Genomic DNA, 18355 nt, shown 5'->3' with positions numbered 1-18355 from the left:
TATTATTACACAGCAGCACACCCAGGGGAGTGTTCCTGGGTGCATTATCAACAGGAAGCTACAGCCATTCCTGGCCCCTTGACAGGCGTACCTGGAGAATGTGCGTTTGTGTGCAAACTCACCGGTCATATTCCTACATCGCATTTTTAGATGTTACAAAAGTTGGGTGCCAACCCTGCTCTCTGCCAAGTGGTGGCAAGAGACTATGAGGTTCCAGGCACTCACCCAGGGTTTTTGTTCCTTTGGGGAACTGAAGATGTAGCAGGGACTATCATAGCTTTAAGAAATATGGGTTATTCACCCATTTACACCTTCAGTCTGCATGGAAGGAGTCCAAATCACGCCCCTTAAGAGGTGCCACCAAAAGCGGCTGCCTCATCCTGCCTCGCAGGCAGACTGTCTGTGCTCTAAATCACAAAGAGCAAACACTTCCGATGGCCATCGCTATGAGAATACTCATACACAGAAGAGGCCTGAGATGATTACTGAAAGCAGGCTGAAAGGGAGGACTTAATTGCCTTAAGAAGGAAAGGTCGTACTGATACCCCGCGAATCAGACAGTGGAATTAAGCAGTTTTTAATTAACTAAAGGGTTCAAGGACTTAATACCCCGACTGATAAGCCTGATTAAGGTCTTTCGGAGACATCAGACCTGCAAAACCCATGCATATCTTTTGCCAGATGTTTCTGAGAAAAGCACAAAAGCCTCACTGTACACCTGGACCAAACTGACCGAGGAGAAGGCTGGACAAAGCAGTCTGATTTTCATAGATTAAGCAGATATAAGGGGCTCACGCGTCTGGACCAAAAGGCCGAGATGCAAGGGAGATTCCATTTGTTTTCTCTTCATGCCTCTGCCAGGAACTTGTCCACAGTATCTCAAGGCCTTCGTTTACCAGTCTGGGTCGTTCACACACCAGTTCCACTCCTCTGCACCCTCATCAGAATGTGTCCCAGAAAAGGCTCCAAATGGAACTGTTGACTAGGGGGACCCAGGGTGTATGACTTGGGAAGCAGGCAGCCCCCACTGCAAATGTGTAGAACTGGTTCTCCCTCCAGAGACCAACCTCCCGAAGGGGATGTCACAGCTAAAAATTGGCCGCTGTTTCTTTAATGCTAAAAGAACTAAGTCAGCATGAGTCAGCGGCCTACAATGACTCATGCAACCTTTCACCAAATTGTACCTGTATAGATAGAGTGGTCAATGTTAGTGTTGGGTTGGGTTGGGTTGGCTGGATGGTAGAAAGCTGGTTGCATTTGATGTGTGTAAAAGCTGTCGGTTGTGGTTGGAGAAGAAGACTTTTTAAGAATAAAAGCAGCAATACTCTGCAAGAATACTCTTTCTCAAAGACTCTTTTGTGCCAACTAAGGTCTGAGGACTAGGCAAAGGAGTAAAAAGGAGGTCAGAACCTTTTCTTTTTCAAACAGGGGAAGCACCATCCATCTGGGTTTCACAAAGCAACGGTGCTTCTAGATCGGCATCAGAACACCCATCCATCTTCAGCAGCTCCTGCTGGACTTATCTACGACATACCTGTTGCCTTTCGAAGATCCTTGCTGTCCGTAGCCGCTGGATGTCACTTTCTGGTACAGCAGCTGCCTGTTGGTTAAGTGATTTGAAACCTTCTGCCTGGGAAGAATCGACTCGATGTGATTGTAGTTGAGGCAGAGGACCTGCATAAAAAAGGGAGTCGGAGGATATCAGGTGAATTCAGTTTGGCCATGTAAAAAGGACCCATAATTGACCCTCAGCATTGGGTTGGACCAGATGATCCCTGGCATCTCGTCCAACTCTATAATCTTCTATGATTCTATGACCTAGGATGGGGCAAGTAGCACAAACAGGGTATAAAGACAAATCCACAGTTCTGACCTGCTTAGTCCTGGGATGTCGTGGACTGGTTAGATGCAGAAGAATGGTGAGAGGGACCAGCTGGGGAAACCCCAAGGGAAGAAGGCTCAGAACAAGGGGAGTGGTGGTGGGACAACGATGAGGGGGCAGAGGGAGAAGGTCTCCCAGAACCAGAAGAGGCAGGAAAAGGGCGGAGAAGAGACATGCAGGCACAGTCTCCAATTGCTTGGGAGAAATCATGGAGTGGAGGGGACTTGGTAAAGGTAAAGGACTCCTGGACGGTTAAGTCCAGTTGAATTTGACTATAGGGTGTGGCCCTCATCTCCACTTTCAGGCCGAGGGAGCTGGCATTTGTCCACAGACAGAAGCCAGAGCACACAGAAATGCTGTTTATCTTTCTGCCGCAGTGGTACCTATTTATCTATTCACACTGGTATGCTCTTCAACTGCTAGATTGGCAGGAGCTTGGACAATGCAACGGGAGCTCACTCTGTTGCATGGATTCGAACTGCTGACCTTCCGATCAGCAAGCTCCAGAGGCTCAGTGTTTTAGACCACAGTGCCACCCGCATCCCTGCAGAGGGGACTTAGGCAGCTGTGAGGAGGTGGGAACCTTCAGTCTCAAGAGCTGCTTAATTAAGCCTGACACTCCTATGCCGATCACATTTTGGCTAATAAAGAGTTAACTTGCACAGTGTGATTTACTGCTGCCTCACTCCTGACAGCAGCCTTTTGAGCCGGGGTGGGAAACCTGTGGCCCTCTGTATCCAGCTCCCATCATCACTGACCACTGGTCCAGGCTGGATGGAGCTGATGGGAATCCAAGAACGTTTGCAGGGCTGCAAGTTCCCCATCCCTTCTCTAGAACTTCTGAGGCTACTACCCCTGGCTTCTACTATCCTTGACATTGCAAAGCAATGTATGAACTTCACAGCATTCACCGTTATAATAATCTGTGGAGGAGGAGAGAACGAAGACTGAGACACAGGACTGAAAACTGGGGCATAGTTGCAGTAAATGGTAAATTTTTTTAAAAAAGTAAGTCTGAAATAGCCCTCGCACACCCACACCAGGGCCATCTATATCTGCACTCTATTCCCTGTGAATGAGAGGGGAAGAATAGGAAGCACAGATGATTCACCTTGATGTTAGGGAGGTAGACCAGACCACTGAAAGAGGTGAGGTTGTTGTTCTGCAAATTCACGCTGGTGATGTTCTTAAACTGGTCTGCTGGCGCAAGATCCACCATTCTGAGTCAGACAAAGGAAAGAAAGAAAGAAGACATTTAGAGAGGGCGGATGGTAAATAAAACTTGATGCTGTTTCTCGCCCTGAGGCATGCTCTAAGGAAGCACCGACAGAGCTTTTCTTTCCCTTTTCAAAGCAAATGGAAAACATTTTGGGAATTATAGGGACAGAACTACTTAAATCGTACAGAAATTTATTTATGTGTGCTACTACAGCAGCAAGAATGTTACTCGCCCCAAAATGGAAAGAAACAGAAGTCCCAACAAAGGAAAAATGGATACAAAAACTTATGGAATATGCAGAAATGGTGAAACTTACCGAAGAATAAGAAATCAAGATAACAAACTTTTTATAAAAGAATGGAAATGGTTTATTGAATATTTACAGATAAACTGCAAACAGATAAAAATTATTATAATAACCTGCAGTTATAGCAAGGTAAAGGTACCCCTGCCCGTACGGGCCAGTCGTGACCGACTCTAGGGTTGCGCACTCATCTCGCTAAAGAGGCCGGGAGCCGTCGCCGTCCGAAGACACTTCCGGGTCACGTGGCCAGCGTGATGAAGTTGCACTGGCGAGCCAGCATCGGTGCCGCACACGGAAACGCCGTTTACCTTCCCGCTGGAGCAGTACCTATTTATCTACTTGCACTTAGGGGTGCTTTCAAACTGCTAGGTGGGCAGGAGCTGGGACCGAACGACGGGAGCTCACCCCGTCACGGGGATTTGAACCGCCGACCTTACGATCGGCAAGTCCTAGGCACTGAGGTTTTACCCACAGCGCCACCCGCGTCCAGTTATAGCAAGAGTATATATTTAAAGTAGATAAACAAGTGAGCAAATTAAATGAATTTGGATATGCAGAAGATATAAAAAGCAATAATAACTTTAAGGAACCGCAGAAAGAGGGGGAAGGAAGTCAAGTTTTGAAATGTTAAAATGACTGTAAAATTAAGGAAATATATAAACCTGAAGAGTATAAATAAAAATTAAAAGAGAGAGACAGAGAAAGAAAACATTGGTCTAGGAACATAGGAAGCCTCCTTACTCCAGGGCAGACCAATTGGTCCAGCTAGATCCATATTGTCTTCTCTGACCAGCAGCAGCAGCAGCAGCCCCTCTCCAGAATCTCAGACAGAGGCTTTCCATGTCTTCTACTCATTATCTATTTAACTGGAGATGGTGGCGATGGAACCTGGTACCTTCTGTGTGCCAAGGCTGTGCTCTGCCATAGAGCTACACCCCCTCTCCAGGCATGCAAGCAGTGGCGTAGCAAGGTCAGGTGGTACCCGGTCCAAAAAATTTCTTGTCACCCTCCCCGACATTGAATTTTTTTTTTAATTGCCTGCAAAAATGGTTTGGCTTTATTTTTTTGCGGAGATTGCATGCCTTGCGACGAGGAGTCTACCTGCCACCCTACAGGGCAGAGTCCTTGCTCCGCCCCTGCGTGCAAGTCCAGCTTAGACCAATTCCAACCACTGCATGTTTCATACACACACACAAATCAAGGCACCAGCCCTTTCATTAAAAGCAGCCAGTTCCCAAAAGCCTGCTGGAATAAGGAGGTCTTCTTTACATACCAGCGGAAGGACAGCAAGGAGGGAGCCAGGCTGGCTTCTCTGGGGAGCTTCCCATCTCTAGCCAGGCATGGTGGGAGCTGTGCTTTTTAAAGGGATTCAGGGACAATCAGTGGTAAGCGCCGATGTGCGGTTTTAGGAACTCTGCTGACAATCAGAGCTGGGCAGCTGCCCACAGTCCTTGTCACTCGTGTTAAAAATATTACTGACCTGATCATAGAGGCTGTCCAATTTAATTCTTGCATTTTGCTGAAGTTGGAATGGCCCAGTCTTTCCGCAACCATATCCGCATTAAGTTTGCCCCCAAATAAATCTTTAGCGTTTTCAGTTTCAGCTGCTTCCTGCATTGAGGACATTAATTTATTTATTTTTAACTGAGAGCCGAAATGAAAGTTAGAAGATTGAAGCTGGATGTTGGAAGATTGAGGAGAGAGATAAGAAGAAAGTTAAAACAAACAAAAAAAATCCTTCCAGTAGCACCTTAAAGACCAACTAAGTTAGTTCTTGGTATGAGCTTTCGTGTGCATGCACACTTCTTCAGATGCACACTTCTTCAGAAGAAGAAAGTTGTTACTCGCAGAGTGTACACAGCACATCTGCGTCCGCTCCTTCCTCCTGGGCCGTGTTCAGAAAGTGGTGTTGGGGAATGAGTATTCAGACCCCTGGGCTCTCACTTGTGGGGTGCCTCAGGGTTCCGTTCTCTTCCCCCATGCTTTTCAACATTTACATGCAGCCGCTGGGAGAGATCATCAGGAGGTTTGCGCTGGGTGTCCATCAATATGCGGATGATACCCAGCTCTACCTCTCAAATCAGAACCAGTGAAGGCAGTGAAGGTCTGGAGGCGGTTGGAGGATGGATGGCAGCTAACAGATTGAGGTTGAATCCTGACAAGACAGAAGTACTGTTTTTGGGGGACAGGAGGTGGGCAGGTGTGGAGGACTCCCTGGTCCTGAATGGGATAACTGCCCCTGAAGGACCAGGTGCGTAGCCTGGGAGTCATTTTGGACTCACAGCTGTCCATGGAGGCGCAGATCAATTCTGTGTCCAGGGCAGCTGTCTACCAGCTCCATCTGGTATGCAGGCTGAGACCCTACCGGCCCACAGACTGTCTCGCCAGAGTGGTGCATGCTCTAGTTATCTCTTGCTTGGACTACCTTTGAAGGTGACCTGGAAACTACAACTAATCCAGAATGTGGCAGCTAGACTGGTGACTGGGAGTGGCCGCCGAGACCACATAACAGTGGTCTTGGTCTTGAAAGACCTACATTGGCTCCCAGTACATTTTTGAGCACAATTCAAAGTGTTGGTGCTGATCCTGAAAGCCCTAAACGGCCTCGGTCCAGTATACCTGAAGGAGCATCTCCACCCCCATCGCTCTGCCCAGACACTGAGGTCCAGTGCCAAGGGCCTTCTGGCGGTTCCCTCACTGCGAGAACTCAACAATTTTTGGGGTGTCCTGGTTTTTCCTTTTTGAAATATGGCAACCCTACATTCAGCCCAAGGTCCCAATATTCAACACAATATTCAACAAAGCACAATATTCAAAGCACTGACTCTGTATTCTCTGATTGGCGCTGACTGCCTTCTTTGCTTATAAGACATAAAAGTTTTATACATATCCTTTATGTAGAAAAGGAGCTCACCACCGCGGTACCGTCCAAGGCTTTCAGAGATGGGATATGGAAAATTACAAAGAGGCGGTAGTTATCCTGCTTCCAAACGATCAGGTTTCCATACATGTCCAGGATGACCAGATTGTTTAGACCCTGGAAAAGGAGGCTGGTGTTATCAAGCGTCTGGTTCTCCTACTTTCCACCTTTCCACTGTGTGAACCCTACTAGTAAGGAGCTGGATGCTCCAAGCTTAGACCGCATGGCTTAAGCAAGCCATCTTTGTGTTTCTATACAATTTAGAAACTCACCATGTTAGAAACTAAGTCTTACTGCCTGTGTTTTCTTACTGCTGTATGGAAAAGCACATGAATCTGACCTTTGAAGGGTATGTAAGTAAACCAATTTTAACCTACCAAACTTGTGATTTCTTTCTACATTTTTTTAAAATAATATTTATTACTTTTAAAGATTACAGAAAAGGAAAAGAAAAAGAAGAAAGACAGAGAAAAGACAAAAAAGGAACAATACAATACAATATATAAACAATACAAAACACAACCTAAACACATTTAACTAAACACATTAAACTAAGCTAAACAAAACCCTAACCTACCCTAACCCTAAACAAAATAAAACAAAAACCATTTAAAAAAAACCATACATCACAGCTTTTCCATGCTCTATCTTTCATTCCCTTGTTTCCTCAATTTCCTCTCACCTCCCTTTTTGTATTCCACTTCTATTAATTGTTTCAGCAAATCCTTTCCATCTTTCTCTATTTTCTGTCATATTATATCTTAACATATTATTTATCCTTATTTTCCATTAAAACTAAGATTTCTTTCTACATTAAGGGAAGTAAGGGGAACTTTGGAAGCAACTTAGAAGGGGATATCTTTATCAGTGTAACAGCTTATATTTCCACACGTTACTTTGCTGTATATTTTGTGATTTTAAATCTCTACTGGGGCTCTCTCACCAAAGAGGAATTGCCCCAAACCTGGATCTAGGCATACGGAGAATTCTATTTTTATAACAGTACCATGTTTTATATTTTACCAAATACCAAAAACAAGAATTTCAAAGAATAGCTGTGTTTCCATTCGAGGGGGAACGGACTCAGCGCTTCACAATCCTTTCCCTTTGGCATGACGCTACACGCTCACAAGAGTTTCATTCAGGTAGGTAGCCGTGTTGGTCTGACGCAGTCAAAATATATAAAAAAATTGTCCAGTAGGACCTTAGAGACCAACTCAATTTGTTGTTGGTATGAGCTTTCATGTGCATGCACACTTTTTGAGGTACACTGAGTCACCAGACCCTTATATATAGTGGGAGGGTGGGGTTTTTCTCAGGAGGGTAGTGGGAGATGGGTGATTGACTTTCATTCACGCTTTTAAAGTGGCGATGTTCCCCCCCCCTTTACCTTCAACTGATATATTTCTTGGTTGGAGGAAACGTAGTTGTTGCTTATGTAGAGTTCAATGAGCGCATAGGCTTTTTGCAAGCCCGCCAACGAAGTGATCCGGTTGTTCTCCAGAGAGAGATAATGGAGGTGAGACAAGTTATCAAAAACATTCCTCTCCAGGCTGGTGAGGTGATTGTTGTTGGCGCTCAACCTCATGAGTTTGCAGAGCTTCGAAATGCCTGGGGAAGGGGAAGAAAGAACGTTTCTGGCGAGAGCTGTGACACAAGGGAACGAGGTTTCTCCGTGGCTGCTTCCATATTGTGGAACTCCCTCCCTTAACAACAACAACAACAACAACAGTGATGAAGGCCAAGTCCTTCCTGTTCAGACAGGTCTTTAAAAATTGACCCTGATGTTGGGAAAGATGGAGGGCACAAGGAGAAGGGGACGACAGAGGACGAGATGGTTGGACAGTGTTCTCGAAGCTACCAGCATGAGTCTGACCAAACTGCGGGAGGCAGTGGAAGACAGGAGTGCCTGGTCCAGGGGGTCACGAAGAGTCGGACATGACTAAACGACTAAACAACAACAATAATAATAAACAAACAACTGTTGTTGAGACACTTCATTCCGAATCTGCGAGAAAGAGACAGAGGATGGTGACGGTTGGCTGTCCTGCCCACGCTGTAACATAGATCCTGGCTACACCCATGGACCCAGAAACAATTCAGAAGCCAGTGCCATCAAGTATTAAGGGCCCTGAACTGAAAACTGCCCTTTCGAAGCGCTGCTTCTCCAAGGCGGACGATCAAGTGATGCCCTTCTCCTCCAGGAAATGGCAAAGCTCTTGCAAAAGCTGCCGCCTGCGCAGAAGTGCTCCTGGCCCCGGCCTCCTCCCTGGGAGCAGAGCCAAGTCCAGGAACGCCCAAAGCTGTGGATATTCGGAACGGAGCATGCAAAACACCTTACCCTCGAGGGTTGTGATGCAGTTTCCATCTACCGTGAGCTCCTCCAGATTTTGGCAAGTATCCAGCCCTTCTATTTTAGTGAGGTTGTTGTTGCTAAAGGAGGCCCACCGCAAATTCTCCAGTTTGTCCAAGCCACTGATTCTGCTGAGATGTTGCCCGTCAAGGTCTAACACCGTGATCTGTTAGGGCAGGGGGAGGGGGGAGAGAGGAGGAAACACAATCATAACTGTATAACTCTGCTGAATCAATGAATTCGGGATTCTAGGTATGAGAGTCATCAGTGCACATGGTGTTTGGTGCACAGCCTATCCTACCCTGATCAGTCAGGAGCATATTTTATCTCATTGAATTTCACTGAGTCTTTTCTTCTTGTATAAAGCTACTAACAACTGTAATAAATAAGAATACAGTGGTACCTATGGTTGCGAACAGGATCCGTTCCAGAGGCCCGTTCGCAACATGAGCAGAATGTGCGTCTGCGCAGCTGCGGGCCGTGATTCGTCACTTCTGCGCATGTGCATATCGTCATTTTGCGCATCTGCGCATGCGACGAAACCCGGAAGTAACCCTTTCCGGTACTTCTGGGTCGCCACGGGACACAACCTGAAAACACTCAACCTGAAGGAAACGCAACACGAGGTACGACTGTAATGATAATAATAATCAATATTTCTATAGTTCAGTTTTTGTGAGTGTGTGTGCACACTGAGCGCTGCATTTTAACAATACGTACAGAGGCTAATACCTGCCTAAATTCCGACTGATCGCCAACATTTTAAAATTTCTTATTGACACTTTAAAAAAGGATAAACCACAAAACGCAGTTCTGGCGTGCTGAATCATATCTCATTACTTGCTTTCATCCTCACAATAATGTGGGAATCTAGCTTCCCAGATTCCCATTTTACAGAGGTGGAGACTGAGGTAGTGAGACAGTGGTTTTCAAAAGATTCTCCAGTGGACAGGTAACTGAGGTTTGTTCTGGACCCATCTCTCTGAAACCCAGTAACTACCTTCCCGAGAACCCCCAGAGGTTTCTCTTTTCGCCTCTTGTTGCAATGCATATATGTTTTCAGCAAAAATGCGTCCTTCCCCCGATACGAATCACCTTTGGCACCAATGTCACACAGTGTAATGTTGACACCATGGGCTGAAACGTCCGCCTCTCTTGGCAGCCTCTGTGAATGTGCTTCCCTTAATGTACAAAGAGCAGAACGCTATGCTCATCTGCCCAAATGTGTTCTCCTCTAGCTATGCTATGCGCCGCGCAACAAATCGAACTGACAGAGGAGCTTTTAACCTTTTCTACATGGCAAATTAACATGATTCTGGATGATGGGCCACAACACAGACTGTGACAGGTCGAGGTGCCTGAGGATCTCCCTGGACTGCCTTGTCCAATGGCCTTATTTTGTGGAACGGACTACGAACGGTGGGTGGTCATTGAGGAGGGAGAATGAGAACTGTGCCCCCGTGCACTATGCTGAAAGGAGCTGGACCTGAGGTTTGTCCAGCGAGCTTGGGAAATGGTTGCCTATCAGTCAGCTTGATGGGCCGTTAGCCTGACTGATCAGAGGAAGGCGGCTCCATCACAACCACAAACTGCTTACTCTGAGATGGAGCCATGGAAGGGTTTTTGGAACAGTCTGCTTTTATCTTATCTGTCAAACGCAAACTTTTCCGTTCCACCTGCTTCGTTCCAAAAATTCATTCCCAGTGCCCCCTACCCTTATTCAGAATAGCTGTTTCCACGAGCCACTAGGTAAGATAATGACCCAATAAAATTCCAAAAAAGTAGCAGCTAACTACTTTTTTAATTAAAGCTAGTTTATTTACCGTATTTTTCGCTCCATAAGACGGCACATTTTCCCTCCTAAAAAGTAAGGGGAAATTTGAATGTGTCTTATGGAGCGAATGGCGCTGCGCAGAAAAGGAGAGCTACGCAATGCCCCTTCAGCGAAGTGGGAGGAGGAACGGAGCCCCTTCTGTTCCTCCTCCCGCTTCGCTGAAGGGGCGCTGCACAGCTCTCCCTCTATGCGCAGCGCCTGTCCTGGAAGCTGAAGGAGGAACAGAAGGGTCTCCTTCTGTTCCTTCTCCAGCTTCGCTGAAGGGGCGCTGCGCAGTTCTCCCTCTCAGAGATGGAGAACTGCACAGCACCCCTTCAGTGACGCTCCTGTCCTGGCTTCTGCCTTAGCCGTGCGCAGCCTCTTCGGGCAGGGGGAGCCTTCATCCCGCTGCCCTGAAGAGGCTTGGCGCGGTTATCTCAGAAGCCAGAACAGCCACACGGTATCCCAGAAGCCAGATCCCTCTTGCTGTTCTGGCTTCTGGGATTCAGAATAATTTTTTCTTGTTTTCCTCCTCCCAAAACTAGGTGCGCCTTATGGTCTGGTGCGTCTTTTGGAACGAAAAATACGGTAATTCAACAAAACTTGATGAACCTGATGCAGTGATGCCAGCCTTCCAAGGGCTGACAGTTGTGTACACCTCCAGCAGCCCCCTTGCCTCTAGCACCCCCCCATAATCATCCTACTGAACCTCCTGGGGGGGCTGTACTGCCACCTCTGGGAGCCACAGCGTTAAAGAGACCTAGCTATCTTTTTCTCCTATGGAGTGGAGGAATCATAGAATCATAGAGTTGTAAGAGACCTCAAGGGCCATCGAGTCCAACCCCCTGCCAAGCAGGAAACACCATCAGAGCACTTCTGACATATGGTTGTCAAGCCTCTGCTTAAAGACCTCCAAAGAAGGAGACTCCACCACACTCCTTGGCAGCAAATTCCACTGTCAAACAGCTCTTACTGTCAGGAAGTTCTTCCTAATGTTTAGGTGGAATCTTCTTTCTTGTAGTTTGGATCCATTGCTCCGTGTCCGCTTCTCTGGAGCAGCAGAAAACAACCTTTCTCCCTCCTCTATGTGAAATCCTTTTATATATTTGAACATGGCTATCATATCACCCCTTAACCTCCTCTTCTCCAGGCTAAACATGCCCAGCTCCCTTAGCCGTTCCTCATAATGCATCGTTTCCAGGCCTTTGACCATTTTGGTTGCCCTCCTCTGGACACGTTCCAGTTTGTCAGTGTCCTTCTTGAACTGTGGTGCCCAGAACTGGACACCGTACTCCAGGTGAGGTCTGACCAGAGCAGAATTCAGTGGCACTATTACTTCCCTTGATCTAGATGCTATACCTCTATTGATGCAGCCCAGAATTGCATTGGCTTTTTTAGCTGCTGCGTCACACTGTTGGCTCATGTCAAGTTTGTGGTCAACCAAGACTCCTAGATCTGGTTCTAAGAGGCTTCTGCGGGAGAGTCCTCTAGAGTTAGAGAATGGCAATGGGGGTGGCGCAGCAGGCCCCAGAAGTGGTGGACCTGCTCACAAAATCTCAGGAGATCTGATTTTACGAGCACGTGGTATTTGATAAGGTTTTCCCCTTACCCGAGAAGGCCAGTTGTTCTGAAACACGTCCACTCTGTTCTTGCTAATCTGGGTCAGGATCACGGCCTGAGGAAGGATGCTCAGTATGCGAAGCCTGTCTTGGTCCGTCCGAGAATTCTCCACCAGAGACGCCTGGAGGAACGAAACCACCGGAATGAAGGCAAACAGCAAACGAATGTGCAGCGACGTAACCCAATCAAATCACCCTCGGAGACATTTTTAAAGCAAATGTGTGTGAGAGTGGGGATTTCCTGCCCTCTTCCAACCTTGCGAGAGCAGGCTCATTCCGCTCATTTCTGGGTAGGCCAAGCATACTTTCGTTTTTCTAAAAAGCTTGCAAGGTGGATGAAGAAGCTCACTGCTGGAGAGACCATCAGCTTAACAGAAAACTAACTCTGCCTACCTCCAGTGGTAGGGAGCCTGTGGCTCTCCCAGCTGTCACTGGACTGCAACTCCCATCATCCCTCGCTATGGCCCATGCTGGCTGGGACTGATGGGAGATGGGGTCCAATAGCATGCAGAGGCTTCCCTTGAGACTGACCCAGAAACTCCAGCGGGTGCAGAATGCCGCAGCAAGATTCCTTATGGGGTCCTCGCCGCGGGATCACATTAACCCGGTGCTATACCAGCTGCACTGGCTCCTGGTGGAGTACAGGATCAGGTTTAAGGTGCTGGTTTTAACCTTTAAAGCCCTATACGGCCTAGGACCCTTGTACCTATGGGACCGCCTCTCCTGGGTCGGCAGCTCAGAGTATGGGGTGATTGTGGAAATCCTGGTGGACATACGTACAGGACCCACATGGATCTCCTGCTGCATATCCTTCGCGCATTCCCTCTTGGGAATGCCCACCAAACAAAGTCTGGTCAGAATTGAGTACACACTTCCAGACTTAACGCTAAATCCTGGCAAATGAGCCGCCCTAGCCGCTAGAGGGCCTTGAAAATTTGTGTCCCGGGCTTCTTTTACTCGTCTACCCATGTACTGTCTGAAACTCAAAGGGCACATGCGTTGTCAAGCGTGAAATATATTGGCATTATTCCCAGTTCTGCTACCCCACTCAGGGCCGTCTTTACTCGGGGGTGCAAGGGGTGCGGGGAACCCGGACACCAAATTCGGGGGGAGGGGGGCGCCAGGCTCCTGCCGCTGAAGCCGCCTAAGCTCTTAACTATCTACCTGTTATGAAATAATAAATAATTTTGATGAAGCTAGAAAAACAAAATGCATATATATCTAGGTATTACTGAAATGTATACCTACTGTTTCACTAAAGGACTTTCAACTTTGTGCACCCATTTACCAAACATGTGCTGTGCCAGCGGTGGCGCTTGTCATTCACAACAGCACCGTGCATGTGAAATTTGGGGGTGCTGGGCAGATCTTTGCACCCTGGCGGCACATAGGCTAAAGACAGCGCTGACCCCACTACGCCTTGCTCCCCTCCCTCCAAAGGTTTGCCCATGAGGAGATGCCCCACTTGGGCCGAGAACTCTTTTTAAAGTTGTACTTTAATCTAGTTTTTAAGTTGTATTTTAATCAATTGTTTTTATACCTGGTGTTAGCCGCCCTGAGTCTGGTTTTTGCTGGGGAGGGCGGGGTATAAATAAAATTTATTATTATTATTTATTTGTAATGGTTCTAGGGGTTGCTCGCGCGTAAATCGGCGCCACACCTGGCTGGGTTACCTGGGTGAACTCTTTCTGTCCGGACAGCCACTCACCCGTGGCTGTCTCAATCGTTGACAGAATCCGTCAGTGGGTGTTTCTTGATCTTCTTCCAGCAAAGAAGCTCTTTGACGCCTAGTCTGCGCCTACTCTCCCTGCGCGGAAGCCTTCTGCGCAAGGAGGGCGTAGGCAGCGGAGGACCCTTGCTCTCTCCGCTGGTCCCCCATCTGCCCCCCATCTGCCCCCCTTCTCTACTGGTGCTACGCTGAATTCCTTCCCCAGAAGATGGGCTGCTTCTCTCCCTCCCTGGATGCTCTCCGGAATCCCTCTGGAGCCCTCCCTCTCCCTCTGGCTCCGATGGCAGTTCCCTGACATTATTATTCCTTGCTGCTGCCTTAAATGATTAAACAAACCCGGGATGTCTAACCTGCGTGATTTTCGAGTCTGCCATGAACTGGATGGCAGCTGCCGCCTCATCCTCAGTGATCAGAAGTCCGTCAAGGTGAGTCAGAGCCCTCAGCTGGCCAATCACACTCAAGCGTACAGAGGCTGGCTGGGGGGGGGGGAGAGAAAAAAAAGAGTGGGATGACTTTGGACAGAAGCATTCAGTGGTGCGGGATGTATCTTCACTGAAGCAGTCAAGTACAACATTTTCCTGTTGCCTAGAGTGGACACACAGGGGAATGTGGCTCCAGCCAGGGAGGACTTCCTGTCATACCTGTTCTGGAGCCACCTCTCCTTGTGTTTGACCAGGTAGATGGGCGTGACCCTAGCAGACCCAGTAAAAGAGCTAGCCATGCAGCCATCTCCCCTTCTTCCATTTTCTCCTTTCAAGCTTCTCTCTTTGTGATGGCCTGGGAATCGGATTCAGAGGCTGAACCTGAGGAATCTCAGCCTGCACAGGAGTCCCCGCCTCCAGGACCGGCTGAGCCGGGGCTGGGACTTGAACCTGAAGGGCCCTCACCTGTGCCGGAGGTGAGTCTGCTCTGGCTCCTGAGGTGATGGAGGACCCATTGCCTGCAGGTGCTCCACTCTCAGCCCCGTCAGAGGAAGTGGAGGTTGCCTCTGGGTCCGGTAACCCTCCAGCCTCTCCTGAGCTGCAGAGGCTCAGGGCAGAGAGGCGGAGGGAACTAAGTTCCCGCAGGAGGAGTGCTCGCCTCCAGGCCAGGGGAGGTGAGTTACCTGTGGACCGGGGCTGCCCTATGCCTCTGGGCAGATAAAAGCCAGCCAGCCCCAGTCCCAGGTTGCAGGAGCAACATTGTTGGCAACCTGTTCCTGCCTGACCCTGTCCTGCTCTTCTGACAGAGTTCCTGACCTCACCTGACTCTTTGCCTTGGACCCCGCTTCAGCCTTGACGGACAGACCCCATACCACACCCTCGACCTCGGACTGTACTCGGACCATGCCGCACGGTAACCCCCCGGGACCAGCACACTCTTGGACCTCCTCTTCTGGCTCTTAGCCAGCACATGGCTCATCTTTACAGAGGATGGAAACCACAAGACAGAAAGTCTGAGGCCCAGCTCAGATTTCTTTTCTCTACAAATGTACCATATTTTTCACTCTATAAGACGCACCAGACCACAAGACGCACCTAGTTTTTGGAGGAGGAAAACAAGAAAAAAAAATCTGAATCTCAGAAGCCAGAACAGCAAGAGGGATCGCTGTGCAGTGAAAGCAGCAATCCCTCTTGCTGTTCTGGCTTCTGGAATAGCTGCGCAGCCTGCATTCGCTCCATAAGACGCACACACATTTCCCCTTACTTTTTAGGAGGGAAAAAGTAAGTCTTATAGAGCAAAAAATACGGTAACTGTAAGCACAAGATAAAGCCTGCCTTCAGATTACTGCTGTGAACTGAATGTAAGTAAACTTTACTCTTGCTTTTAAAGAAGACTGTCGTCTTGTTATTATTTTAAGAGGGAAATAAAAGGGGAAACTTACCTGGAACAAGCCAGACTGGACAAGCCAGATTGGTTTGCTTAATTTAAACGATTCTAACGAATCCATCAACTTGCTTCCAGCAATCTGCAAGGGAATGTGCTCTTCTGCTGGCTCACTAGCGTAAGTGAGGAGGGATAATATTTAATCCGTGTATCCTCTCCTACTTGCCTCAGGATTCCCGCAAGTGGTGGCTCCTACCCCAAAGTACAAGTTATCCCAGGCCCTGCATTGGCCACCTTCTAGATTTAGTCTACCAGATTTAGTCCTGCCTTATGGCTATATTGCTTTTAGTTCTTTTATTAGTTCTTATTTATGTTTTGCTGTTTATTCCTCTCTTTGGCCCATCTTATTGGGAAAGCAACGTATAAACGACTGAGGGTGCAATGAGATTAAGGGTCACTATCTGAACGATAATCTTGGTCATTTGATTGCCCTTTTTACCCATTGCTGTCTTTTTATTTGTATCAGGGGTCCCCTTTACCCCTTTATTGCTTGTTTTATGTTGCTATGGCCGTTGGCTAATATGAATAAAGTTTCTCCTAATCTTAACGTATAAACAAGGCAACTGAATGGACAGCAAATGAAAGGAACAGCAAATGAAATTCAGCACGGCCTTCTCTAACACACTACTATAATAATTAATAATAATAATTAATAATAATAATAATTTATTATTTATACCCTGCCCATCTGGCTAGGTTTCCCCAGCCACTCTAGGCGGCTTCCAACAGAATACAGTGGTGCCCCGCAAGACGAATGCCTCGCAAGACGAAAAACCCGCAAGACGAAAGGGTTTTCCGTTTTTTGAGGCACTTCGCAAGACAAATTTCCCTATGGGCTTGCTTCGCAAGAAGAAAGCCCATAGGGAAATCTCCGGGGACCTCTTTTAAATGCTGGCGGTGGGGAGCAAAGCCTTTCCCCCCCTCCGGCCTTCATAAGAGGTCCAGGAAGGCCGGCGGGGGCCGAAAGGCTTTGCTCCCCACCGCCAGCATTTTAAACGCAGTCCGGGATAGCAGGGAAGCGCTTCCCGCTATCCCGGACGGCTTTTGAAGGCAGGCGGAGGGGAGCAAAGACTTTCGTCCCCCGCCCGCCTTCAGAAGAGGTCCAGGACCTCTTCTGAAGGCTGGCGGGGGGCAAAAGTCTTTGTCCCCCCTGCCTGCCTTCCCGGGGGCTTTTAAATCGCCCCGGGACAGCGGAGAAGTCCTCCGCTGGCCCGGGTTTTTTTAAAATGCTGGGGGTGGGAAGAAAAGCCCTTGTCCCCCCCCCCCCCAGCCTTCAGAAGAGGTCGGGGGACAGACTGTCCCAGACCTGGTCTGAAGGCGGTTTCCATAGGAACGCATTAATTGATTTTTAATGCATTCCTATGGGAAACTGTGCTTCGCAAGACGAAAAACTCGCAAGACGAAAAAACTTGCGGAACGAATTAATTTCGTCTTGCGAGGCACCACTGTATTAAAACACAATAACCTATTAAACATTAAAAGCTTCCCTAAACAGGGCCACCTTCAGATGTCTTCTAAAAGTCTGGTAGTTGTTTTTCTCTTTGACATCTGGTGGGAGGGCATTCCATAAGGCGGGTGCCACCACCAAGAAGGCCCTCTGCCTGGTTCCCTGTAACTTGGCTTCTTGCAGGGAGGGAACCGCCAGAAGGCCCTCAGCACTGGACCTAAGTGTCCGGGCAGAACAATGGGGGTGGAGACGCAGGAGGGGAAAGTAACTTCCGCAACAGCATCATATCCAACACAGAAGTAGCTGCAGGTTGTGGGGAACCTCTGGCAACATCTGCAGGCCAGAGGCTCCCCATCGCTGCTGTCCTATAACAGCACTCACAGCAGAAACAGGGAATTGTCCTAGTAGCGTTAACGAAGAGCAGTAGTAATGGGGCTCACCTGAAAGGTAGCAATGAAGTAAAAAAAAGACCGCTAGTCTTGGTTTTTTTGGTTTCGTTACAAGTTCAGGAGGAGATCTACCTTATGCCAGGGGTTATGACGGATATCGAGACTGAGCACCATGGGGGTATGTTTTCGTAAGACACCAATTTCCTCCCCGGCCTTCTTCAGCTGGTTCCAGCTCAAGTCCAAATACTTCAGTTTGTTTAGGCCTCTGATGCCCTCCAGGGTGATCACGTGGTTATGGCTGGCGTCAAAATATTCCAGGTTCGGCTGCAACGGAAGTAAGAAGTGTAAGGATGACTTGAAAAGCAAGCAGCTAAGAAACTAATTCATTTGCAGAACAATGTGCATGGTATTACAATTGTATTGGGTGGTTTGACAGTGGAGCTGCATTTCTTGGTGCAGAAAGTACTGATCTGAAGTGTAGAGATCTTTCCTATTCTATTCTACTCTACTCTACTCTACTCTATTCTGTTCTAGAGCATAGCTGTCAATGTTTCCCTTTTTTTAAGGGAAATTCCCTTATTCTGAATAGGATTCCTCGCAAGAAAAGGGAAAAGTTGACAGCTATGTTCAAGAGGGTTCTGGAAGCTTCTCTGTGTGAAAGAAACAAGCAGAAGGTTGATGATGTTTGGGTTATTCCTTCAGAGAAGCTGAGTACAGCTGGCTTAAACTGGTTCTGTCATCTCTTCTGTCAAGGTCATGGAGACTATAATAATGCCAGAAGGAGCCTGGGTTTCACTTTCTTTTTCTATCTCTT

At 47.9% G+C, this 18355-nt stretch overlaps 1 protein-coding gene across 3 annotated transcripts in view; it reads right to left on the bottom strand.

The window, feature by feature from the left end:
- The window catches only part of LRRC9 (leucine rich repeat containing 9), a 72917-nt gene that overhangs the window by 16986 nt on the left and 37576 nt on the right, over positions 1 to 18355 (bottom strand). For all 3 annotated transcript variants that reach the window (XM_081909008.1, XM_081909007.1, XM_081909009.1), the window contains 9 exons: positions 17674 to 17865; positions 14190 to 14315; positions 12101 to 12232; positions 8667 to 8844; positions 7716 to 7936; positions 6320 to 6442; positions 4886 to 5016; positions 2994 to 3102; positions 1535 to 1674 (listed from right to left, as the gene is read on the bottom strand). In XM_081909008.1, coding sequence (XP_081765134.1) covers positions 1535 to 1674; positions 2994 to 3102; positions 4886 to 5016; positions 6320 to 6442; positions 7716 to 7936; positions 8667 to 8844; positions 12101 to 12232; positions 14190 to 14315; positions 17674 to 17865 — 1352 coding nt within the window. The remainder of the gene's footprint in view (positions 1 to 1534; positions 1675 to 2993; positions 3103 to 4885; positions 5017 to 6319; positions 6443 to 7715; positions 7937 to 8666; positions 8845 to 12100; positions 12233 to 14189; positions 14316 to 17673; positions 17866 to 18355) is intronic.

This window comes from Podarcis melisellensis (assembly GCF_964234715.1).
Source record: "Podarcis melisellensis genome assembly, chromosome: 1".
NCBI classification, from domain to species: Eukaryota; Metazoa; Chordata; class Lepidosauria; order Squamata; family Lacertidae; genus Podarcis; species Podarcis melisellensis.
Note: the sequence above shows the minus strand (reverse complement) of the source record. Positions and strands in the feature narration are given on the sequence as shown.